Source organism: Arvicanthis niloticus, chromosome 24 (genome assembly GCF_011762505.2).
Source record: "Arvicanthis niloticus isolate mArvNil1 chromosome 24, mArvNil1.pat.X, whole genome shotgun sequence".
NCBI lineage: Eukaryota > Metazoa > Chordata > Mammalia > Rodentia > Muridae > Arvicanthis > Arvicanthis niloticus.
In genome coordinates this window covers 1,475,596-1,501,091 of record NC_133432.1, presented here as the reverse complement: position 1 = coordinate 1,501,091, position 25,496 = coordinate 1,475,596, and the positions used below count along the sequence as shown (strand labels likewise).

The 25,496-nt window shown below is 52.2% G+C and overlaps 1 protein-coding gene across 4 annotated transcripts; it reads left to right on the top strand.

Annotated features, from left to right (window-relative positions):
• On the top strand, positions 1-25,496 carry Ulk1 (unc-51 like autophagy activating kinase 1). 4 transcript variants are annotated; one of them, XM_076922376.1, is made up of 28 exons: positions 1-469; positions 854-946; positions 1,028-1,069; positions 10,844-10,876; positions 11,083-11,119; positions 13,430-13,603; positions 13,701-13,774; positions 14,078-14,179; positions 15,156-15,214; positions 15,297-15,379; positions 15,723-15,773; positions 16,094-16,182; positions 16,925-17,003; positions 17,592-17,652; positions 17,857-17,946; positions 18,290-18,415; positions 18,702-18,847; positions 18,948-19,052; positions 19,429-19,697; positions 20,339-20,532; positions 20,821-20,930; positions 21,006-21,149; positions 21,634-21,824; positions 21,943-22,115; positions 22,188-22,306; positions 22,647-22,804; positions 23,442-23,577; positions 23,651-25,496. In XM_076922376.1, exons 1-28 carry the CDS (start codon positions 359-361, stop codon positions 23,704-23,706), a joined length of 3,105 nt encoding a protein of 1,034 aa, XP_076778491.1. In that variant the 5' UTR covers positions 1-358; the 3' UTR covers positions 23,707-25,496. The 4 variants fall into 4 exon arrangements, with proteins under 4 accessions (XP_076778491.1, XP_076778490.1, XP_076778489.1 ...); XM_076922375.1 differs by having other exon boundaries at positions 16,856-17,003; positions 18,311-18,415; XM_076922374.1 differs by having other exon boundaries at positions 2-469; positions 16,856-17,003; positions 18,966-19,052.

The window sequence follows — 25,496 nt, the reverse complement described above, 5'->3', positions numbered from 1 at the left end:
CGGCGTCTCGGGCGCCGAGGCCCAGGTTCCGCGGATCTTTTGTTTCCCTGCGGGGCTCGGAGCCTCATCGTCTGTCAGGGCCGACTTGGAGCTGGAGTGTCTCAGAGCTGAGGCCGGAGTCGGAGTGGGTTCCGACTGTCAGCGCCGGGAGGGTACCGCGGAGGACGCGGAGGGAGCGCGCCCCTCCGTCCGCCGGCCTGTGGGACTGGGACCCGGCCCAGGCCTGCCCGATGGGGCGCGGGGCCCTGGTGATGAGCCCGCGCCTCCCTCCCCGTGTACGCGGCCCGCCGGCCTCCGCCTGAGCCCAGCGCACCCGGTAGCGTCGCCCCCAGGCCCGCGCCCCCGGCCGGTGCGCGCTATGGAGCCGGGCCGCGGCGGTGTCGAGACCGTGGGCAAGTTCGAGTTCTCTCGCAAGGACCTGATTGGACACGGCGCCTTCGCGGTGGTCTTCAAGGGTAGACACCGCGAGGTGGGTGACGATCTCGGGTTCGGCGGGCCGCACTCCGTGATTCCCAGCCCAACACCTTACCTCCGGAAACCCGTAGAGGGATCCAGTTAAGGACCCCAGCCCCGGAAACCCACCTGCTACTCTAGCTCCACAAACCAGGAGACGCCAGCCCACGATTCCCTAGCTAGCCCCGAAGTCAGACCAGTTCTGAGAACCTAGCCTGGAACTCCATCCACTTAGATTCCAGGCCCGGCTGACAGACACTACCTGTCTGCCTCTGGCATCCTCCCATTCCAAGACCCTTGGGACAGTACCCTAAGCCATCTCTGTGTTCCCAGCTTGGTGGGGAGCATAAGGGGGGGAGGGAATGTTTTTAACCCTGAAGGTCCACGTTTGGCTTTTCAGAAGCACGACCTGGAGGTGGCCGTCAAATGCATTAACAAGAAGAACCTTGCCAAGTCCCAGACACTGCTGGGAAAGGAAATCAAAATCCTGAAGGTGAGCCAACGCCTTGAGGGAAGGGGGAGAGGGTGGGTCAGCTCTTGTCTTGCTTATGAGAAACTTGGATTTGTGTCCTAGGAACTAAAGCACGAAAACATTGTGGCGTTGTATGACTTCCAGGTAAGGCCGGAGGCTGCTGCTTTTGGGCTTGGGGGAGGGGTAGATCTGTTCTTGCCTGAGTCCCAACCACAGCTTCATGCCCTGGGTTGCCTGGGGCTGGAGCCCCCTGAGAGCAGTTGATGGCTCTAGATTAGTATTTGGTTTAGATGAAAAAAACAAAACAAAACGCTGGGTTCTGAATGCCCTGTCTCTGGCTTGTCCAACTGTGAGGCTACACAGGGTCCGGGAGACCCCAGCTCTGGTCCAAGTTTTTCCTAGTGTTTCCTAGGTTCTGGGGACCTCCTTAGCTTATTTGTTGCCTGCATGTGAAGGAGTCCGTCAACGCTAGTGTTGAATCTCTGGCCATTGCCTAGTTAACATCTGGTGCCAAGGACCCTTTCCTCAATATGGTGTCTGACCCAGTGGCCCTTACTGAGACTGGTGTCCCAGGCAGGCCCACCTGTCTGGGCTGGCGGGTTTGTTTGTTGACATTGCTTCAGCGGCCTGGCATTGGCCAGCCCACTCCTGCGTCAGAGGCTGGAAGGGGGAGGGGTTGCTGGAGATTCCTTCTTGCCGGCAGTTGGGGCTGGGCCCACTCCTCTGGGCCGGAGGATGCCGCCACCTCAGTACTGGCAGCCTAAACAAGCAAGCCAGCTGACCAGTCAGCTTCTGAGTTGCCCTCCAGGTCCCCCAGCCCAGTGGTGGCAGGGATTGTAGGCCCTGGATGCTCCCTTGTGGGGACCGGGAACCTTAGGTGCTGGTCCCCAGCAAAGTGCTGACTAATGATTTTGAAACCTGTTTACTGGGGCCACGGGACCAGCCCTGGCTGAGGGAAGTTCCCAGCGGGTAGCTAGCTGTGTTTTGGTGGCCTCCTCCCCTTCCTTCCTTCCCTTCCTCCCCTGCTCCTCTTCCAACTTTACCTTGAGGGCTGTGACATGTCATGAGGTGACATGTGGGCAGGGCCAAAGTCCTGTGTGATAGGGAGTACCTGGCAACAGCTGGAAACATGGTGTTCTGGGTTCAGGAGGTTGCCTCTCTGTAGCCTGCCTTTCCTACCTTCCCCATGCTTCTCCCTACCCCTGTCCCCAGTGCTGTTGGATGGCCACAACACCACAGGCAGTATGTGCTGAGTAGATGGCATGACCTTCATAGGGACAGACTCTGGGCCCTCATTGCACCTTGCAATTGCCTCCAGGTTCTCACAGTCCCCTGCTTGGGCATTTCCATAAAGGTCTCACTAGAACTGAACATATAACAATTATTGTGTCCACTGTAGACTTGAGGCCTGTCCCCTCAGGTTTCCACTTGTTCTGCTTCATCCAGTTGAGCCACCTGATTAAGGACATCTGCTGTTTCCCCCAGTATTGGCCATGCTGTGGCTTCTTTGCCCAGAGGAAGTGCTGAGAGATGCAGTTCCTGCCCTCTCCCTAGGACCCAGGGTCCCTTACCTCATGGCACAGGGGTGGTTGTTCTGTATCTTTGATATTTGTTTAAGATGCACATTTTGGGTAGAGAAAAAAGATGATTTTGCCTAGAAATCTCTCTCCAACATTGCAAGAGAACGATAAAAATATAAATTAAAAACGTCAGGCTGGAGAGATGGCTCAGTGGTTAAGAACACTGACTGCTTTTTAATGGGATCTGATGCACTCTTCTAGTGTGTGTCTGAAGACAGCTGTAGTATACTCATATAAATAAAAAAATAAATCTTTTAAAAAAAAAAAAACCATTTTACAGTCCCTGTGTCGGTGGGGGCCTGCTGTCATGTCTCTTCTTAGGCATCCCCACGGTTTTTGGGTTACTCCCTGGAAATGTGTTCCTTTCTTGCTATAGCAACCCTTACTGTGCTCCATGGACTTCAGTGGAGTGCTCACACAGGCTGTGCCGTCATTTCCGGGCCTTGGGTTAGGCAGTGGGAACACAGGTGGCATTTGCTGCTGCTTCTGCTCTGTTGCTGTGGTGGTGGTTATTTAAGGTCATGTGGTGCCTAGGGCCTGATTGTGGTTCATTTTACTATCCTGACCCTTCTGAGGGACACAAGCTATTCTGGGATTCTGCCTAGTCAAAATGTGGTCATGACTGTCCTTGGGCTCTTTGGCTAGGATTGATATGTAGATGGATTCCTAGAAGTCGGAGCCCTGGGCTAGAGGTGTGCATACTGTAGTCTGAAGACCTGTTGTCAGATTGCCCCTGCCCCCTCCCCCCCTCCCCCCAGTCTATGCCAATGGTTATCTGCCAGTTGTCTATATCTTAAAGTTATTTTGGCTTCCAACTTATCTTTTAAATAAAATCTTCTATTGGTTGTTTTTTGTTTTGTTGTTTTTTGAAATGGAGCGATTTCTTTTTTCTTTTAAATTTATTTACTTTACATCCTGATCTCATCCCTTCTCCCACTCCCACCTTTACAAATTCCTTCCTTCACTTCCCTTCTGACAGAAGAAGCCACAGTCCCTGTGGGTTTAAATGCATCCTCTCCCAGTGAGATTGAACCAGGCAGTCCAGTTAGGGGAAGGAGAACCAATGGCAGGCAACACCAGCCAGCCAGCCAGCCAGCCAGCCAGCCAGCCAGCCTTCCAATTGGTAGGGGACCCAGCACATCTGCTAGGAATGTGTAGAGGGCTCTTTTATTATGCGTATGTTACGTGTGTGTGTGTGTGTGTGTGTGTGTGTGTGTGTGTGTGTGTGTGTCTCGCATGTGTGTGCTGTGTGTACCTGCATAGGCCAGGAGAGGATGTTACATGTCTTGTTTGGTTTTTTGTTTGTTTTTCGAGACAGGGTTTCTCTGTGTAGTCCAGGCTGTCCTGGAACCCACTCTGTAGACCAGGCTGGCCTTGAAGTGAATTTAGGAATCTGCCTGCCTCTGCCTCCCAAGTGCTGGGATTAAAGGTGTGGGCCACCACACCTGTCACAACAGCCAGTGTTCTTAACTCCTGAGGTCTCATGGCCCTCATCTGGATTAGTGGTAAACAAATTTACTTTGTCTCTCATGTTGGAAGCAGGTTCTAGTGACTCCAGATGGTCTCAAGTGAGACTAATGACAAGCTGCCTCTCCATGCCTGTGTTTTTACCTGGAAAAGACCCGGGTCTGTGGTGACAACTTAAGTTCTCACAGCTATGCCCACTTGGTTCTATTTATAAACTGTATCTAATGGTGTATGGGCTGTTTATAAAAGCAAAGTTCTTTTAGGTTACACATAGGTCTCCTCTCCTTTGTTTGTTTGTGACAAGTATCTAGTATCAGGGTAGCCTGGTACTCAGTGTGTATCCAGTCTGCTCTCAAACACCTGGCAGGAGGTTAAGGGAGAAGTTTATTTTGGCTACAAGTAACAAGAAAGGTGGAGTGGAGTTAATGGCAGTGGGAACGTGGTTATTCTCATCTGTTGCCTGATTAGGGATGCGGAGAACTCAAGACTGCAAGTGCCTGGTGGATAACCTCCAGCCCTTCATTCTAGCCACCAGCTGGGGCCAGGTACTCAAACGTGAACCAGTGCAGGCATCTCACATTCAAGCCAGAACCCTGACCAGGTGTAGGGTGCACTCTTATCCCAGAATATGGGAGGAAGAAGCAGACAGTAAGACCCTGTCTCAAAACAACAAAACAAAACAAAACAAAAAAACCTACACCAGCTCCTCTTCTCTTTGTTCTTGGTAGTGCTGGTAGTTGAACCTGGGGCCCATACTGTGCTTAACCTCACACTCATGAGTTAAACTCCCACTCAGAGTCCACTAGAGGTTTGGGGAGGCAACTGGAACATATGGCCTTCATCAGGGAGGGATGGGGCTCTCTCCTCATCTAGCATTCAATGTCTGGACTTGTTCTTTCTCTGGAAGAGTGGGCACTGCCAGACTCAGTATCAGGCTGTAAGATGGTGGGTTCCTTCAGTCCTTGCCTGCTTGCCAGCCTTAATGCTGATGACTCCCTGGAGGCTAGTACGCCGTCTGGCCGGTTCTCTGAAGCCCTACATATGCCTTGCCAGGTTGCCCAGAGGTGACTCACCTGGACCTTGCAGACAGACCAGCTCTCTTGAGTTCTTCTGTCTGGGTTAGAAGAGAGCCTGTAGATGCACTGGCCTGTGGTAGGGGTTTGGCTGTAGCCTTCCCACTAACAGTGGAGATAGTGCTTATCATATGAACCCAGTCAGAGATGAATAAGCCATGCAAAATTGAATGTGCATTTTTCTTTTTTTTTTTCCTTTTTAAAAATTTTATTTTTGGGGTGGGGGGTCGGGGAGGAGACTCATGTACCCCTGACACTGACCCGGAGCTCAGTGTGTAAACCAGGCCCTGATTTCCAGGTGCTGGGATCAAAGGCATTTCACATTCTAACCAGAACTAACCAGGTGCACTGCCACACCCACAGCCACCACACCCAGCTCCTTTGTCGTTTGAATCAGGGTCTCTTGTAGCCCAAGGCTAGCCTTTAACTCCTTGACTTTCTGATGTCCTTCCTTCACTCTGGGATTAAAGGCCCACACCGGACAACTCATCCAGCTTTCAGGATTTGATACATAGTTCTAGCTGCCTTTGAATTTGTGATTCTCCTGGGCCATCTTACTAGATGCTGAGATTACAGATGTGCAACACTATGCCTGCTTGTTTTTTTTTTTTAATTACTTTATTTTCATATGGATGCTTTGCTTGAATATGTCTATACCACTTGCATGCCTGGTGTTTGTGCAGGCCAGAAGAAGAGGTGGTGTTGATACCCTGAGCTGGAGTTACACGTGGTTGCCATGTAGGTGATGAGAGTCAAGCCCTAGTCCTCTGGAATCTGGAAGAACATCCAGTTCTCTTAAACGCTGAGCCATCTCTCCATTTACTTATGTCTTTTTACACAGGGTTTCTCTGTGTAACAGCTGTGGCTGTTCTTGAACTGGTTTTGTACACCAGGCTGGCCTCAAACTTACAGATCTGCCTGCTTCCACTCCTGAGTTAATCTGTTAGGGTTAAAGATGTGCACTACCTCTGCCCAGGCCCCATCTTTTTATTTAAAACTTTTTTTTTTTTTTTAATGTTTATATATGTTATAGGGCAGAGCATACACAGTGGTTCCTGTGGTGGTCAGAGGACAGCTTAGTGTAGGTGATTATTTCCTTTAACCGTGAGGGATTCTGGGACTCTAAATTCAGGTTGTCAGGTTGGTAGGGTAGGTAGTTTTACTCACAGGCCCACCTTTATTTTTAAACTTTTTTTGTTTTTGTTTTTGGAGACAGGGTTTCTCTGTGTAGCCCTGGGTGTCCTGGAACTCACTCTGTAGACCAGGCTGGCCTCGAACTCAGAAATCCTCCTGTCTCTGCCCTCTGCCTCCCAAGTGCTGGGATTAAAGGCATGCGCCACCCCCCCCCCCCCCCGGCTTAAACTCCTAAAGGTATGTTTGTGTGTGTGTGCTCCCCTGTATATATGTTAGTGCACCACATGCCTGAGGTGTCTACTGAGGCTTTAAGAGGCTGTTGGGTCCCCAGGTATTGGATTACAGCTGGCTTTGCACCATCATGTAGGTATTGTGAATCAAACCCAGGTCCTCTGTAAGAGCAAATGCTCGTAAGTGATGAGCTACCCTCTCCAGCTCCTTAACCCCTTCTCTACTTTATCTTTTTAAGTTTGAAAGGGTGAATTGATGTTGAACCAGGGTATTGATCAGATGGGTCCCAGAGATCAAACTCAGGTTAGGCCTGCTAACAGATCCAAGGTTTGAATTATAGACAACATAAAAGTACAGAGGGCACAGAGCCTGTGGCTATGTGGATAAAACATAGACAGCCATGTTTTAGAGGCTTCCTGCCTTAAACTGCTTGCCCTGTGTGGCTCTGGTCTCCTGTCTGGCTAGCTTGTATACTTGCTGCAAGTAGATTGACTTTCTGTGAAGTAAGTTAGTTCTGTCTTTAAGTGGGGAGTAAGTCATTTTTCTGACTGTACTGTTTGTGGTAGGTAAGATGTCTGTCTGTGGTGGTTAGAATTCCAGTAGATAGACCTCAGGAGTATAGTCCTAGAGAGGAACTATATAGAATTAGATTCCTAAGGGTCCATTCTGTTCCCCTGCTCTATTATGACTACTCACAATGCAGAAGTTGATGCATGGCAATAGGCTTGGAAACCTATCTGGCTGGATTAATGGATGCCTCCTCTAAGAGTCTAGCCTGGGTCAGAGAGCTGCAACAAAGAGTAGTTGCTGAAGCCCAAGGGATGGAATGGACCTTCCTTGCACATGCACTCAGTGTCCCCCAGGCCTGACCTAGTGCCCTGAGCTGGGATTCTTTCTGTTAGTTGTCCAGAAGAGTCCAGATTTGCTGCGGCTAGAGCCTTACCGCCTTCTGCAGTCCAGAAGCCTGGCTCCTCAGGAGTTAAGTGGGTCAGTGCCTGATACTTGCCTGCCAGATCCAGCCTGAGGTCACCAGACCAGAGTGGAGCAGGCAGAGGGTGGAGAGCTGGGATCCTATTAAGCAAAATATCTCAGTGTCTGGGGCGGGGCAGCCTCCTACGTGCCCAGATGCCCGTGCAGCTTCCCAGGATGCTAGCTAGACTCTTGGGCCAGCAGTGATTGCCTGTGTATAGTAAGCCTAACTCCTACAGGAGTGCTGATTCTAGTATCTGTCATAATTTTCCTTTTCCCTTGCACAAGGATAGCTCAGCAAAAGGATGTGTGCCTTTAAGACCTGCTTTGCTTTGCCACCAGCTGTGACTAGCCCACTGGCCACCCTGTGTCAAGGGCTGGGCAATGGGACCTACCTGTCAGACTGGCAATATTAAGAGCCCAGGGCATTCCCCATCATAGTGAAGATTGTCTGCCACCCTGTGATGATGAGAAAGCTACCCCTGAGAAGGAAGGGCTGCTGTCTGTTCAGAGTCCTGGAGTGTGTGCTAGGGATGCAGTCTTACTTAGCCCAGGAAGTTCCTTAGAGTCTGGCGGAACCCTTAGAATTTGTAGAAACCAATTGAACCAAGCAGAGCAGTCTGGAGAAGTGGTCCTGGGTGACCTCAGGGTTGGGACAGGGTAGCTCTGACCACTGTGGTTATGTTCTGGCCTCTGTCTGCTACTCTCAGTTCATAATGGAGGGGTCAGGTCCCAGTGGGCCATTTTTCTGGAAAAGCTCTTGCTTGGAGGCCCTTCTTGCTTTGTGGTTTACCTCAACCCTTGGTTCCCTCCAGGCTACAGACAGCCTGGCACAGCTCTGGAAGACAGGCAGTAAAGTTCTAAGTTTGTTGGGACTGTTTGGGTGTTGGCTCCGGCAGGGACATGGAGGATGGCTGAAGGCACCCTGGCTGCTGCACAGCTCACAGTGCTGGGCGTGTTTCCTGGGACTTGGCTGGAGAACATCCTGTGACTGGGCCACCGTGGGCTCGTGGGAATCAAGCACAGAAGCAGGAGCGCGTACAGGCCTGAGAGGCCTGCCAAGATGGCGCTGCTAGGGGCGGACTGAGCCCAATGTTCAGGCTTGCTGGTAGCACTTGCTCTCTTTGCACAGTAGGTCTGAGTGGAACAACAAGCTGACTGTTGTGAGTTGTGCACCTCACTCTCTGCTGAGGTCTTCTTTGTATAGATGCTGAAGGCCTATGGTTCACCAGCAGCTCTGCCTCTAGTGTGTCAGGATAAGTTTAGGGGAGCTGGCTGCTGCCAGTAGCCCTTGGTTAGGAATCCTGGCTTCAAAGCTCTAAGGAAGGTATATTATCATGGTCTTCCCAGACCTTTTGTCTGTTCGTGTCACTGTCCCTACTTATCCTGGCTGGGTGGGTGAGTTTGGGGCTCTGGGATAGATCATGTTCTAATGATATGACAGGCTGGGGCTCCACCTTTCACCCTCTGGGGTGTGTGTGTCTCTGTGTGTGTGTTTGTGTGTCTGTCTGTCTGTCTGTCTGTCTGCCTGTCTGCCTGCCTGCCTGCCTGCCTGCCTGTCTGTCTGTCTGTCTGTCTGTCCCACAGCAGGTGGTACCAGAAGCTTCTCTTGCTTCTTAGGCTGTATGCTGAAGCTGCTGAGACAGGCCCTCTGTGATACAGAAGGGAGCAGGGTGTGTGCAGTGTGGCTGTTTTTGGGTCCTTATCTCTGTCACTTTTGCTGTGTCCTAGCCCTCCCCCAGCTCTCACAGCAGTCAAGCTGAAGGGGCACATTACTGTTTCTTCATTTTGGTCCCCATCCTACCTGGACTTTGTCCCTCCATCCTCAGCCCCTAACCTCCTTCCTATTCTGTTTCCCTGAGCCTGCCTTTGTGGTTCTAGACTGTGGGCTTTACAGAGCATCCTTGCCCTGAAGCTGACCTGGAAGGCAGAGGCAGGAGTGGAGCCAAATGGGGCCAAGCCATGGCTCCTCCTCTAGGGTAGGGCAGGAGAGTGCAGGCAGGGACTGGGGGTCTTGGTATCCAGGCCCCCAGTCTAGTCTCATTTTTGTAAATAGCTTCCTTCCCACCTAGGCTACACCCAGTTAGTCACTCTTGGGAACACACAGCTGTGAGACAGCCAGGCTGCCTGAACACACTTCTTAGCTCCCTTACCTCTGGTGCAGCTCTGGTGCACATGAATGGGCTCTTTCCACGTTCGCATTCTGGGTGTTTAGATACTTTGTGTTTGTCATTCACGGGATGTTCATGTGTAGGCACTAGCCTTGGGGACTGGAAAGCTGAGCAGGAGTTGGGGAGGTCATGTTTGTCTGAATACATATTTGGGGCAACTGACTAGTGCAACAGGTTAACATTGGCTGCTGTGCTGGGGTTATCTGGGGACTAGGTGTCTGTTCACCAATACCCCTCATAGGCCATGAGAAGGGCTCTTTCTGTAGTCCTGTCTTGGTCCAGGCCCTAGAAGAGATCTGAGGTACCTCACATCTCTCTCTGCAGCTGAGTTCCTAAGGAGCAGGGAGTATCCTCCTTGAGTGCTATGGCGATGAGGTGGGGCCTTTGCTTTCTGCTGTGGGTTATATAGCAGGGGGGCTCTTTTTCCTGTGGTTCCCAAGGCCTGCTCTCCCCAGCTGGCAGCTGCATTTCAGGGATCATGCAACCTGCAGGGGGAACTGTAGGTTGTTTAGACCTAGCCTGACTGGCTTGATTACACCCTCCCACCTCCCCCCCTCCCCTTCCCCCCAGGTCCTAAGTTTCTTGTCAGTGAAAAGGTGAGGGTGGTGGTGGTTGTGGCTATGAGGAGTGGCTTGCTAGGGGAGGCACCATGGTTTGGGGCTTTGGGGCCAGATGGGTAGTCTTCTTTTACCTCAGGCTGTTAGTGTTGGGTGATTGATTAGACAAGGGAGCATATTGTTACCCGGTGAGGGGCTGTCTAAGTTTGAGAGAGAACAGTGGAGGAGGAGACCAGGATGCCTCCTGCTGAGATGTCTGTGTTAGCCTCTAAAGCCCTACTGGGCAAGAGCTGGACAGCCTTTTTGCTGACTCAGTTGACAACAGCAGTTTATAATCTGTTTTGTGAACTTCAGAGCCAGGAGCAGAGTAGGTCTTGGGCTTAAGAGTCAAGTCCAGTTCCCTGTGAACATGAGTCCCCTTCGTAGGTAATGGTCCATGTACACATGAACCTTTCCTACCCTGAACCTTATAGAGATCCTCAGACCTGGGGTCTGAGACACTGAGGCCATGCTTGGTATGACCATGGAACATGTATATACACCCCAGGCCTCTTGCCACAGATGTCCTATATCCTAGACTGAGTCCTGGCCATGTTCACTCTGCCTGAAGCCCTCTAGGTAATGACATGTTGAGAGTGCCTGTGGTCCTGCCTACCAAGGGCTCCTCCCAGTAATGTCCAATGAGAGACTATGCAAGGTATTCTCCCAGTCTTAAATGGTTTGTTCTGTCTTACAGGAAATGGCCAATTCTGTCTACCTGGTCATGGAGGTGAGTTCCCATGGGGCCAGGGCAAGTACAGGGCCCAGCAGGATGGGCATAGGTGGGTATAAGCATGCACTATTGATATTTCTAGCTGGGATTTTGGGAATACCTGCACTGGACAGGTCCAAGAGACTGGTATGGTAATAACGAATCTGAGCCAGACTGGAGCCTATTTGGCTGTGTTCTCATGGTGCATCCCCTGTCTTTTGCAGTATTGTAATGGTGGAGACCTGGCTGACTACTTGCACAGTGAGTAGGCACACCCCACTGGGCTCTGTTTCTAGCCAGAAATGCTGCAGCTAGATCAGGTGTTGATCCTCCTGCTTTGGGGTTGTATTGGAAGTGACCCAACTCTTTCAAGCCCATCAGCCTGCCCACCCTCAGCTATTGGTGAAGCGTATCCCATGTGCTGGGTGGGGTGGCTTAAGCAGAATAGTCCGGCTCTGCTGTTTTCGGGACAGGGTAGGTGGCTCTGAGCAAGCACTGGCAGGCACACACACGCAAATGGTTTTCAATTTTCATGGAGGGCAAGGGAGCAGCTTTAGAGCCTGTGCAGTTGAGCCTAGAGATATCTATGGGAGGATCTGGTGGGTACAGACTAAAAGGTGCTCCCAGCAGAGCAGGGAAGCTTCAGGCAGCAGGAGAGCAGGAAGCTCAGGACCCACGGAAAGACAGATAGCAAGTGGCTGGGTTGTGATGAGCAGAGTGAAGGAGCATCGATATCTCTTCCTTGGGTGCTCTGAGGAGGGTTGGAGCAAGAAAGGCAAGTGGGATGAATGCAGGGACCTTGTCCTAAGGCCTAGAAGGATGCAGTGGCTGTCCACAAATGTCATCAGAATGCTTTACCTTGGCAAACATGAAACAGAAAGCAGTAGGAATTGATGGCTCAAAGCAGCCCCTCCCAGATGATGCCTTCTGGCTCAGGCTGTGACCGAAGTGACAGCCCCCCTTAGCCTCCTTTTAAGGGTAGGGGCTCCCCCTGAGCACCTTTCTCCAGAGGGACACAGGCATTTAGAACAGTCTCCTGTTGTTTGGGTCTTCCCTCTACTGCAGCCTCTGGACACCTTCCCAGACTGTGACACTGTCTTCTGGGTGAGCCATCAGAGAAGATCCCAGGTTTAGGAGGGTCCTGTGTAGTCTGCTGGATGGATCAGTTCTAGTAGGTGTAGAACTGCTGTCTTTAGGCTCCCGGCCTATTAGTTCACTTTGTGTTCAAGTTCACGTGGCTAAGCCGTGCTTGGCTTTGCCCACTCAGTATTTGTTCCTGTCCCCTGGGGCAGCCACACAGCATGCTGCACCATGACCTTCAGTAGTTGGGTGGTTCCTGGCAAGGCTCCAGGCTCCACAGGTGTCTGTGGGGGAGGAAAAGGTGACCAGGCCAATACAATGCTGACCTGTAACTTAACTTTGAGTGTCTCAGAGTGCTCACAAGATGCCCTATGCATTCTCGGGAAGGCTCCCTAAACCACACACCTGTCAAGTGATGGGGCTGTGGTGACCTGGTGACAAAACAAAAGGGGTTGGGCAGCCCAGACTGGAGTGAATGTTTATTCTCAGTTGGTATGTGCCAAGTGTGTGTCTAAGGTGTACATGTTTTGCTGTCATCCTGCCCTGTTCTGCTGAGTTACTGTTGGAGCAGCTTATGCTCAGTTGAGCCTGAATATACGGAACTCAGGGCTCTCTCTGCCTCAAGTTCACATACCCATTGTTTGTAATTTGCTGTTTTAAAGAAATACTTCTGCCAGGCATTTGAAGCTCAGGTCTTTAATCCCAACAGTCTAGAGGCAGAGGCAGACAGATCTCTGAGTTCAAGGCTAGCTTGGTCTACAGAGTGAATTCCAGGACAGCTAGGGCTACACAATAAAACCCTGTGTGGAAAAACCAAAACAGAAAGGGGGTAGGGGGGTACGGAGGGGGGAGAGAGAGAAAGAAAGAGATAAAAACCTTTGAATTTTATGTGTATGAGTGTTTTGTCTGTCATGAAGGCCACATGCACACCTCATACCTTCCAGAGGGTATTGGAAACCCTGGTACTGGAGTTACAGGTGGTGGTGAGCCACCATGTGGGTGATAAGAAGCAAACCTAGGTTCTCTTCAAGAGTGAGTGCTCTTAACTGCTGAGCATCTCTCTGGCCCCTGTATCTACTTGCACTTAGACTTTTGGAAGCCACTGTGGTCTAGGGGGCAAAGGACCTACCCCAGACAGAGCTGGGACTGAGTCTAGTGTTTGGTTTGCCACAGGGACGGGGAAGATCAAGGAGGTGTCCCAGTGGAGAAGGAGAGAACAACAGGAGCAGGGTGCTCTCCTCAGCCAAGGGCTACAGTGCGGAGTTGTGTGGAAGGGAAAGTCCTACAAGGACGTGTGGGAAGAGGGGAGGTGGACCAGCTTGTGGAAGTTGCAAGACAAGCTGGCCTTGGCGCCTCATGGTCTGGCCCTGTGTGCTGGAGGGCCTCTGTAGAGTGGTGCTGGTGATTAGACCCTGTAGTTGTCTTTTCACACAGCCATATACACTGAGACCACGGTGTTCCAAGTCTCCTGAGCCTACTTTTTCTTAACAGCTATGCGCACACTGAGTGAAGACACTGTCAGGCTGTTTCTACAACAGATTGCTGGTGCCATGCAGCTGTTGCACAGCAAGGGCATCATTCATCGTGATTTGAAGCCCCAGAACATTCTGCTGTCCAATCCCGGGGGTCGCCGGGCCAACCCCAGCAACATCCGAGTCAAGATTGGTGAGATGTGTTTGGGTGGTGGCTCCCCAAGAGACTGCAGCAGGGGACCCTGCCCACAGAAATTACAGATCAAGCCATCTGGGTACTTCTCCTGCAGCTGACTTTGGATTTGCCCGGTACCTCCAGAGCAACATGATGGCGGCCACACTCTGTGGTTCTCCTATGTACATGGTATGTACCCATTCCTGGTCCAGGACCATTTAAATCCAACACCAGGCATCCTGATGTTGCAGACAGAGCTGGGGTCAGCCTCCAACCTGATGCCCTTTGTAGGAATGTCAGACCCTCTAAGGATCAGCTATGGCCTCATTTTGGATGTAGATAGTTGTGAACTGGTTAGTGGGTACTTGCATGATGTGTGTTGGTTGCTTAGTGCCTAGCAGGTACCTTCTCCAACTTTCTGATGCCTGGCAACTGTTACTGGTCATTGTACGTTGCTGTACAGTAGTGCTGATCTGTGTTGTCCCCCTGTAGGCCCCTGAGGTCATCATGTCCCAGCACTACGATGGGAAGGCTGACCTGTGGAGCATTGGCACCATTGTCTACCAGTGTCTGACAGGGAAGGCCCCCTTTCAGGTGAGTGAGCCCCACGACACTAAGGTCCTAGTGAATCCCCAGAACCCTAGAGGGTAAGGGTCAGTTTGGGTAGCATTCAGGATGGGGTCCTCAGCATGGAAGAAGTACAGGGTTACCAGATGGGGAATCAGTTTGAGATTATAGGTACCAGGCTTGGTGGTTAACCTGTAGTGTCTCTGTGAAAGCCCTTATCATAGCCTGTTCCATGGGTCATCATAATACATTTTCTCATTAATAGTCAGGTAGCCCTAGGCTGTGCCCAGTCAATCCTGGTCCCTACTGTACAAGCACATCCTGCCTAACAGAATAACCCTCTCACCTAGGGCTTAGGCCAAACCTCAATATTTGGTAAGTTAAAGGTCACCTCTGCTATGACCTCCATCAGAGGTCAGAGTCATATTTGATTATGGTTACACTGGGTTAAGTCTCCTGACTGTCTATCCACCCTTGCTTCTAAAACATAATAAGTATATATTGTCTGGAAGCAAAGTGTGCATCAAGGAAAATTTGAGAAACAAGGGCTATGTTGTTTTTGACAAGAAGTGGTATTGATGCCTGTAGTGACCCCAAACTGATAGGCCTGGCATAGCTCCTACTAGCCAACGCTGACTATAGCCAACGTAGACTGACTTCAGATCAGGGTCTAACCCCACTCACTGTCTATCACTAGGATCTGAACCCATGAGCCTCCCAGATGTGTCCCCAACAGATACTCCGTGAGGGATTCTGTCCTCAGCTCTGGGATATATACCCAGCCATGACAGCCCCCTTTTCAGTTGGAGGGTCTAATGACCCCTGTCTCACTGACTTCCTGTTGTCCTTGTGTGGACACAGCACATAAGCTGCCCAATGGTCTTCTCCCTGGGATGGCTGGGGAGGAAGGTACTTGAGGGGTTAGACAGTGGGAAGTGGCAGTGCCCTGTGGTAATAGGTAGGTACTTCATAAGTCTGAACTTTTTCATTGCTGTCTCAACAGGCCAGCAGCCCCCAGGATTTGCGCCTGTTTTATGAGAAGAACAAGACACTAGTTCCTGCGTAAGCAGCCCTACTTTCTCCCCAGCGTGGGTCCACCCTGGCACCCACAAACTTCTCAAAATGCATCTGTTCTTTCTCCCAGCATCCCACGGGAGACATCAGCTCCCTTGCGGCAGCTGCTCCTGGCTCTGTTGCAGCGTAACCACAAGGACCGCATGGACTTTGGTGAGCACAGCCTACCTAGCACCTTGCCCACTTAGCCACCCTGCTTGGTCTTGGGTATTACCTTTAGTTACCAGTATGTTAGCTGGCCTTAGTGAGCACCCAGGCACCTATGGTCTACCATCTGCAGCCAGACGACAGGGCCTCAGTGTGTTGTACGCCTCCCAAGCTCTGCAAGGCCAGCAGACTGAATCCTGCTGAAATGGGGGGTCAGCTGTTTTCCAAAGCCATTTTCTGGGGCCCTGACTCTCTCTAGGTAGCTGGTGCCTGGCCTTGACACCCAGGGCTCTGGGGTGAGTCTGTTTGGGTCAGGAGCATCAAGATAATTCACTCCTTTTATCCACAGATGAATTTTTCCACCACCCTTTCTTAGATGCCAGCACCCCCATCAAGAAGTGTAAGTTTCTGGCAGTCTTGGGCACTGACAGGGCTTGTGGCATGCTCTCCAGTGTCTGTAGGTGCCACACTGCTATCTTGGGAGATACTCTGGAAAGGTGGAATGCCTCATTCTGCCTCTTCTTCAAGGCTATATGTACCTGGGTGGCTCTGCTATCATGGGCTTAGGGGCACTGAAGGTACCAGTGCAGGGTGGCATAACCTGATACTGGCTGCTTGTCACTGTGGTGGGAACTGGAGTACTGGTGTCAGTCAGGCCGCCATGTCTCTAGAGCTGTAGTGGGATCCAGCACTGTGCACTGACCCACATCCCTCTTGCAGCCCCACCCGTGCCTGTTCCCTCATATCCCAGCTCAGGGTCCGGCAGCAGCTCCAGCAGCAGCTCTGCCTCCCACCTGGCCTCTCCGCCGGTGAGTATGATCTGGGTAGCTTCTATCCTGCATGACGAGGGAAGGGCTCTCCTCTCTGATGCTCAGTGAGCTTGCTGTGGGACGTGAGCACCATTTGTATGTCTAGCTGTTCCGTAGTGTTTGGCTGGGCAGTAATAAGCTAATGTCTGGGTTTGGGCCAGTTCTCTAGGCTCTCCCATAACTGGGAGCATGTTCTGTGGTCTATGTCTGGTAGTAGAGGCTCAACATGTTTGTGCTCATTCTGTGAGAAGTATGGCCCACAGCTGTGCCAAGCAATGTCACTTGCCCAGGGGGCCTGGAAGTGTTTGTTTGTGGTACCTGGTTGGTACTGATCTACAGTGGTGCCTTCCTCACAGGGATACTGCCTCTGTTGTCTGTTGTTGTCTTATTACAGTGTAGAAATGGAGAGGTAGGGTGGTGAACACTGCCCAGACCTGGATTCTTCATGAATGGCTAGGAGCTAAAGGCTTCCAAGCAGTATGTGTATAAACCCCCAGTACTAACCCTAAAGTGGGGTTTCTCTTTAATGTTGGAAAGAAAGCTCTGCTGTGCTGCAGAGAAAGTCCAAGCTCAACTCCCTTACCATGGGCTTGAGCTAGACTGTGGTCTGCTCCATTACTGGGAAGGTTGGTTGCCTGTGGACTCAGTTTTCCAGCCCTGTTCCATTCTACAGTCCCTAGGGGAGATGCCACAGCTGCAGAAGACCCTTACCTCCCCAGCTGATGCTGCTGGCTTTCTGCAGGGCTCGAGGGACTCTGGTGGCAGCAGCAAAGACTCCTGTGACACAGATGACTTTGTCATGGTCCCAGCCCAGTTTCCAGGTCAGATCCACTCACAGTATTTGTTGGGCATGGGTTGGGTGGGTGGAGTGTAGTGGATTTGTCAGACAACTCTGGGTACATGCACGTGATATGAGCATGGTCATGGAGTCCTTTGTATTTGTGAGCATTCAGACCTGTCTCCCTATGGGCAATTGGAGTGGGTTTCTAGAGCTTTGAGCTTGCTGGAAATAATCCGACCCTCACAAATATGTCTGGAGAGCCTTTGTGTTCAGGTTCAAGAGTATAAAAAGGTTCGAGGCCAGCCTGGTCTACAGAGTGAGTTCCAGGACAGCCAGGGCTACACAGAAAAACCCTGTCTTGAAAAACCAAAAAAAAAAAGAGTATAAAAAGGGGACATGGATGGTCCAGGCGGTGTGTATACAACACAAAGGTGGCTGAGAAGGGCTGCTGTTCACTTCTGTCCTGGAGCAGGCTGCTTGCACTGGGACCCTACAAAGCTACTTCATTAGCATGTAACTGCACTTCACTCTAGTGAAGACATTGGACATAGCACGGAGAACCAGTTAGAAGTCAGCTGAGCCAAGGAGAGCAGAGTGCACCTTGGCCAGACACCATGTTCTTCCACAGGTGATCTCGTCGCTGAGGCAGCCAGTGCCAAGCCCCCACCTGATAGCTTGCTGTGTAGTGGGTGAGTGAGTCCCTCTTGACCTTTGCACAGGCATGGTTGGGCCTTTAGGGGAACCAGTGCTATCCTGCCTGGCCCAGTCTTGGCTGGGAGTAAGGCCATTTGGGAAGGACTAAGACTGGGGTGCGGTGGGAGCCTGTTGAGGGAATTTAGAATCTAAATGCATGTATCAATCTAAAGGTGTCTGCCTGTCCCTTCTGCCACCAGGAGCTCACTGGTGGCCTCTGCTGGCCTAGAGAGTCACGGCCGTACCCCATCTCCATCTCCAAGCTGCAGCAGCTCTCCCAGCCCCTCTGGGTAAGCATAAGTAGGCATCAGTGACACTCAGGATCATGGCCACCCTTTTCAGCATGATCTGTTGTATCTAAAAGCTCCTGTGTTTGGTCAGTGGATGTCCCACTGAAGGCCTGTTGAAGTTTGGGCGGGTTGATGAGGCGACCAACTGAGAATACTGCTTTCAGGACCTTTGCTAGGTTAGATTAGAGGCAACAAATATGTAGGGGTCACAAAGTTTTGGGTTGTTACAGTGTTGTAGAAGCCAGCTGTCTTCAGGCCTGGCCAAAGTTGAGACTTTCTACCGAAACATCTGGGGCTGAGCTGCTTCTTAGTGCTGTCTGTAATGGTTACCCTGTCTCCACAGCCGACCTGGTCCTTTCTCCAGCAACAGGTACGGTGCCTCGGTCCCCATTCCTGTCCCCACTCAGGTGCACAACTACCAGCGCATCGAGCAGAACCTGCAATCGCCAACTCAACAGCAGACAGCCCGGTGAGTGTCCCTGACCTTAGTAAGAGTCCTGCTACTATTGTGGACAGCCATTGCCGACAGGTTGCAGAATTCTTATAACTTCCTGGGGGCAGCGAGCTCATTAAACCCATCTTATTGGCAAGCTATGTTTGGTAGACTAAAGTCAGTGGTAGTGTTGGGTGAGTGTTTCATGTAAACTACAGAAGCAAGATGGTAGTGACTGGAAGCGAGCATAGCCAAGGAAAAGCTGCATGAGAGGCCTTAAGTGAGGTGGATGAGACGTCACCTGCCCTGGCTCTGTTTGCAGGTCCTCTGCCATCCGAAGGTCAGGTAGCACTAGTCCCCTGGGCTTCGGTCGTGCCAGTCCATCACCCCCCTCCCACACTGATGGAGCCATGCTGGCCAGGAAGCTGTCACTAGGAGGTGGCCGTCCCTATACACCCTCTCCCCAAGGTTAGTAAGCCTTAGGATGGGAACTGGTATGTATTCCTTTCCCATCTGTGGGTGGGTAGATGTGATAGATAACCCCTCTGTTTGCTATGGTCTGATCTAGCCACCCTTTTCCTACCAGTGGGAACCATCCCAGAACGGCCCAGCTGGAGCAGAGTGCCCTCCCCACAAGGAGCTGATGTGCGGGCTGGCAGGTCACCGCGACCAGGTAGGTGTGGCACAGTCCCTGACCTGAGTGTCTGTGGAGCAGGCATGGGGCAGTAGCTGACTGCTTACGTCAGGGCTCCCCCTGTTGTCAGGGAGAAAGTGGGGAGGGCTGCCCAGTCTACCATCAGCCTTTGGTTGTCTCCTGCCTTGTATCCTACAGCTGTGTGGCTTTGGCAGATTACTAAGCCTTTCTGTGCCTGTGATGTTGCATAGAGGCTTTCTGAAGTAGCTGTAAGGATTCTTGTGTTCAAGGCGTGGTGGACCCACAGAATGGTTGTCCAGAGGCCTTTAGTGGGGCAACGGCTTACTTAGTACAGATTCTAGTGTGCCTGTATGAAGGACCTGAGGGCAGAAATGCAGCCTGTTCCTGTTCCCAGGTTCCTCTGTTCCTGAGCACTCTCCAAGAAACACCGGGCTGGGCTGCCGCCTGCACAGTGCCCCCAACCTGTCCGACTTCCATGTTGTGCGTCCCAAGCTGCCTAAGCCCCCAACAGACCCACTGGGAGCCACCTTCAGCCCACCCCAGACCAGTGCACCCCAGCCATGCCCAGGGCTACAGTCTTGCCGGCCACTGCGTGGCTCACCTAAGCTGCCTGACTTCCTACAGCGGAGTCCGCTACCCCCCATCCTAGGCTCTCCCACTAAGGTAATAGCTTCTAGGAGGGACTGAGCTCTGGTAGGGGATCTGGGGTGGGAAAGGCTCTGGTTTTTCTTTGTTTTGGCTGCCTGTTGGGCTTCGTCCTCAGGCTGCTTCCCTGGAAATGCCTAGTGGGGTTAAGAAGGGAAACAGAAGAGCTGGTTCCTGTAGGATGGATGCCTGTGGCCCTAGTGGCTCCTCACCCTCACTTTGCGAGGCCTCACAGAATAGGACTGCTGGCTTCCCTGACTGGCCTTGCAGTTCATCCTTGGGAAGAAAACCTGGGCCCCATTTCTCTTTGCTAGACTGTGGCTGCCACCCTGTGGTAGCGTGGTACCACTAGGTATTAGGTGTTTAGTAATACTGTAGGTTGGTTTGGAGATCTCAGACTAGGCATGGTGCCACATACCGATTAGCCCAGCTTTTGGAAGGATCTGAATCAAGAAGAGTCACAAGTCGAGTTTGTCACCTCAGAGAGGTTGTGTCGTTCTGTTTTCTGTGTTGTCTTAGTTTTCCTTTTTGGAAAAAAGGGTCCCAGACAGCAGCAGCACCTCATGATGTAAGGATTTCCTCAGTGGCCCATCTTGTGCCGTGGTTTCTCGTTTCCCGGTCCATTGGACTTTCTCCAGACTGTCCTCCTTCCCTCCTAGGCTGGGCCCTCGTTTGACTTCCCCAAAGCCCCCAGCTCTCAGAATTTGCTGACCCTATTGGCCAGGCAGGGTGTAGTAATGACACCACCTCGGAACCGTACACTGCCTGACCTCTCAGAAGCGGGGCCTTTTCAGGGCCAGCAGCTGGGCTCTGGCCTTCGGCCTGCTGAAGACGCCAGGGGCCCCTTCGGCCGGTAAGTGGAGTGGGAGGACTGCTCACTCAGGAGCTGCCCTCCCTACCATTTCTGACCCACATCATCTTGTGCTGCTGGCTGCCCAGTGTGGCAGCTGGCAGGAGATCTGTGGTGGGCACTTGTGCTCCAGCCTGTTTCCTTATTTGAGAAGCTGCTTAAAGAACTGAAGCTCCACCCTGAGTTATGAGTCTAGTTATGCCTGTCCTGAGGAACGGTTGTGTGCAGAAATAGGGCCCCAGCTGTCTGGCCCACGGGCCATCCCCCACATTACTGTCCCCCCTCCCCCAGGTCCTTTAGCACCAGCCGCCTTACGGACTTGCTGCTTAAGGCTGCATTTGGGACTCAGGCTTCCGACTCAGGCAGCACCGACAGCCTACAGGAGAAACCTATGGAGATTGGTATGTGAGGGGTCTGTAAGGTTTCTTGTGGATCAGCTGGTCCCGACCCATCCCTGAGCCTGTCTTGTTCTTCAGCTCCCTCTGCTGGCTTTGGAGGGACTCTGCACCCAGGAGCTCGTGCTGGAGGGGCCAGCAGCCCAGCACCTGTGGTATTTACTGTGGGCTCCCCACCCAGTGGTACCACCCCACCCCAGAGTACCCGCACCAGAATGTTCTCAGGTAAGGTCTGGCCAAGGAAAAGCAGCACATACGGTGGGGATTTTTGAAGGCGAACTCCTGTTGTGTCGCAGTCCTAGAAAGCACAGGCCATAAAGTCCGTGGCATTTCCAGCATGTACATGGAGCAGTGACGGCAACCAAGATGCCAGTCTCCATGTCCAGCTGCACTGAAATGCCAGCCTAGGTTGGCTAGGAGTACTGGGCTCCAGCACAGGTCCATGAGGGTTCTACCACTTGACAGTGATGACAGTGGTTGCCCAAGATGGCTTTACTGCCATCTTGAGGCAGTTGGGGAGCTAGAGTGCTCCAAGGTGGAGCCCTGGGCTTGCTAGGACCTTGACTGTGTTCCTTATTAAAAAGCATCAGAATGAGGAAGTGTGTGAACTGAGGTACATCTGAACTCCAGAGATGGAGTTCAGAGTGCCAGAGGTGGCAGGGTGTGAAGCAGGCAGGCTGCCTGTCCCTTACCAGCCATCTACCTACAGTGGGCTCTTCCAGCTCCCTGGGCTCTACTGGCTCCGCCTCTGCCCGCCACTTAGTGCCTGGGACCTGTGGAGAGGCCCCGGAGCTTTCTGCCCCAGGCCACTGTTGTAGCCTTGCTGACCCTCTTGCTGCCAACTTGGAGGGAGCTGTGACCTTTGAGGCTCCTGACCTTCCAGAGGAGACCCTCATGGAGGTGAGGCTTGTGGGGGAAGTGACAGCATGGGTACTCCCTTCTTTGGCAGATCAACCTTTCAGCCCTACTACACTACACACTTGTAGGTCCCAGGCTCTGACCTTTATTGCTTCCTCAGCAAGAGCACACGGAAACCCTACACAGCCTGCGTTTCACACTAGCGTTTGCACAGCAAGTTCTGGAGATTGCAGCCTTGAAGGGGAGTGCCAGTGAGGCAGCCGGGGGCCCTGAGTACCAGCTCCAGGAGAGTGTGGTGGCTGACCAGATCAGTCAGTTGAGCCGAGAATGGGGGTAGGTATTGCCTGGGGATGGGGAAGGGGGCTGTGGAGCATTTCTGCCTCTGACCTGTTTGTTTCTCTGTAGCTTTGCAGAGCAACTGGTTCTGTACTTGAAGGTGGCTGAGCTGCTGTCCTCAGGCCTACAAACTGCCATTGACCAGATTCGAGCTGGGAAGCTCTGCCTTTCATCTACTGTGAAGCAGGGTGAGGAAGTGGGTTCAGGGAGGCGGTGCTGGGGTAAGAGTGAGCAAGCCTGAGGCGGGAGGGTAAGGCCACATGGGTCGGCCCAGGCCAGGTCAGGGAGCAGTCAGTAGAGTGGGAGCGCAGGCCTGGCCTCACACTCAGAGCACAGAGCAAGTATACGGGCCTGCCAGCTGCCCAGGACCGAGCTCCCTGGATTGACGTTGCTCTTGCTGTGGCTGGTGTGGGTTTTAGCTCCTGTGTGTGCAGGTGGAGCATGCTCTTTCACCTGTGTGCTTTCCTCTGAGGGTCTGTGGGGTCCTGTGCTCCCATGGGCCTGAGATGACTGGCTCTTCCACCCTAGTGGTACGCAGACTAAATGAGCTGTATAAGGCCAGCGTGGTGTCCTGCCAGGGCCTCAGCTTGCGTCTTCAGCGCTTCTTTCTGGACAAACAACGGCTGCTGGATGGAATCCATGGTGTCACTGCGGAGCGACTTATCCTCAGCCATGCTGTGCAGATGGTATGGGGCAGTCTGCGTGCACGCGGTGTGCATGCGGTGTGGCCCGGCTTAGGACATTGTTCCTAGGACTCTGAAGTTAGGTGTGATGTTCTCCCCACTGTGTAGTTTAGCAGCTCGGGTAGCATCCTAGCTCTCCCTGAGGTGGTTTCCTCAGCTAACACAGAAGTGTACTCCTCTGTGCGAGGAGTGCTCTGTTTTTGGATCTGAGGCAGTGTTTCTGCTTTGACATACATGATTCAGATGTTCCTCACATGAGGAACATGTCTGCTAAAGGAAGGGTGTAAGTTTAAATTGGCCTCTCACATCTCTTCCTTTCTGAGTTGCCTGTGACCCATTTACTGTTCAGTTTCATTGTTAGCCACAGTGGTAGGAATGGCACTCATTGGATGCTTTGCACCCTGCAAGCAGTGCCCCTTTGATCGCCCTGGGGTATGGTTTGTATACAGACCAAGCAGACAACACAGTGACGCCATGCAAGCAGGCCATGTGGCTCTATGAGCATCTGTAGCTAATTCCTTAGCCCTTCTTTTATGCTCACAATATTACTACAAATGAAGTTGGACAGATCTGCAGTGTGCTGAGCAGTCAGGCCTCCCTGTCCTGCCCCAGCCCTGCCCAGCTTTGCTGTTGCCTTTAGGTACAATCAGCCGCCCTTGATGAGATGTTCCAGCACCGAGAGGGTTGTGTACCACGATATCACAAAGCCCTGCTACTGTTGGAGGGGCTGCAGCACACTCTGACGGACCAGGCAGACATTGAGAACATTGCCAAATGTGAGTGTCTTTCCCTGCAGCCTGAGTGGGGTGATAGGTGTGGCCTCCCTGCCTCATGCTCTCTCCTCCACAGGCAAGCTGTGCATTGAAAGGAGACTCTCTGCCCTGTTGAGTGGCGTCTATGCCTGACTCCCTGCTGGCAACCTGCAGGGTAGGATCTGAGACCTGGCAGACTGTCCTCAACACTGACCCGAAGGTGCTGAGGCTGCTGCCAGCCAACTCCAGCAGGGATGCTACACAGTGGACCTGTGCAGACTGGTGCAACTCTTGCTTCCCAGGCTGCCAGTCTCTGCTGGCAGGTAGACATCAGAGTGCCAGGGACCATTCTATTGCCTACTGGGACAGGAGTTTCTGAACTTACTCTTCCCAGTTGGCTCCCCTGGCAAGCAGGTATGGTGTCAAGAGGTAGTAGGCTGAGGCCTGTGGGAACCTGCCACCTGCAGAGCCCAAGGCAGCCCCGTAGACTGGCAAGGGCCTGAGACTGTTGCTGACTCCAAGCCAAAGCAAGCTTTTTCTCACAGTTCACTTGCCCCATTGCTCGTCCAAGAAAAAAGGTTCCTGAACTCTCTAGGAACTTTTCCCTCTGAGACTACCCACCCAGCTTTGTAAGTCACCGGAGCACTTTATGCATACAGAGACTGGAGAACCTAGCCAGCAGTGCAGACTGCTGGGAACCTGCCTCCTGTTCCTGGCTTTCGTCCTCCAAGACGCTGTATAGATGCAGACCATGTCTTCGTGTATAAAAAGCCCAGTGTTCACCTCTTCCTGTGTCTGGTCTTTGGAGGAAAGCAGCAGGCTTGCCTCCTGAGGGAGGCAGTCCTCATGTTTAAATGTTCACTAGGGACTGTCATCGTGTGAAGAACCATGCTTTTTAAGCTCCTCAACTTGCACACTTTACTCCTAAGATGTGCCCCACCCTCCCAACTCAGTTTTTCTTCATAAAAGGAAACTTCAGATGTGTAAGGATTGGAAGGGTGGAGGCAGGGCAGGCAAGCATCACACTGGATGTTGCCCTTGTAGGAGGTAGGAGATGGTGCAGACTGTGTGGCCAAGGCTGCAGTTTGTCCTGAGTGAGTGTGGCCCAAGGCTGCAGTTTGTCCTGAGTGAGTGTGGCCAAGGCTGCTGTGTGTCCTGAATGCGTGTGGCCAAGGCTGCTGTGTGTCCTGAGCGAGTGTGCCGCTGGCCATCTATTAACCCTCCCTGTAAGGATGACAGAGAGAGCAGTGCCCAACCTCTGTCCTCCCCATGCAGTGGGCAGGAGTGGGTGAAGAATAACATATGCAAACAGGTCCCCTGTGGAGCTTTCCTGTCAGTCTGGCTCCTGTGCTTGGTGGCTTCAGGGTCTGTGCTGAAGCTTGTCTTCCAGGTTCCAGGGTGGACACAGCTAATACCTTCCCAGCCTCTCTGGTCTGCCAGTCCTTTGTCACCTGGCTGTCCATGCGTACTTGAAAGTATCTGAGTGTCCACACAGCACATGTGGGGTTTCTTTCCCACAACAGCATTCAGAGTATAGGCCACATACACACACAAAAACACGTTTTTCTTTGCAATACTTGAAATATTGCCACTGTGCTTGGTTGTACAAGAGTTGTACAAGAAAGCAGATCTCTAAGACCAGTTCCTTCCTCACTCACCCCACAGCCTCCCGTGCATGTAACATGTTGTATTTATTGCTTTGTGGCCAACTGGAACCCAGAGCCACCAGGGAGGCTAGTGCAGGTGTTCCTTACCCACCACCTGGTTCCTAAAGGCTCCTGGGGTGGCTGTGTATGCGTGTGGCTGGCTGTGTGTGGTGTGAGCCAAACCTGCTCGCTGAAGCAGTGCTCAGGCCTGTCAATTTTAAGATGAATTTTGTGAGTCTCCCCCTTTTCTGTTCCACTGTGTCATATCAGTTTAAGAAAATAAAATTTGGAATTATT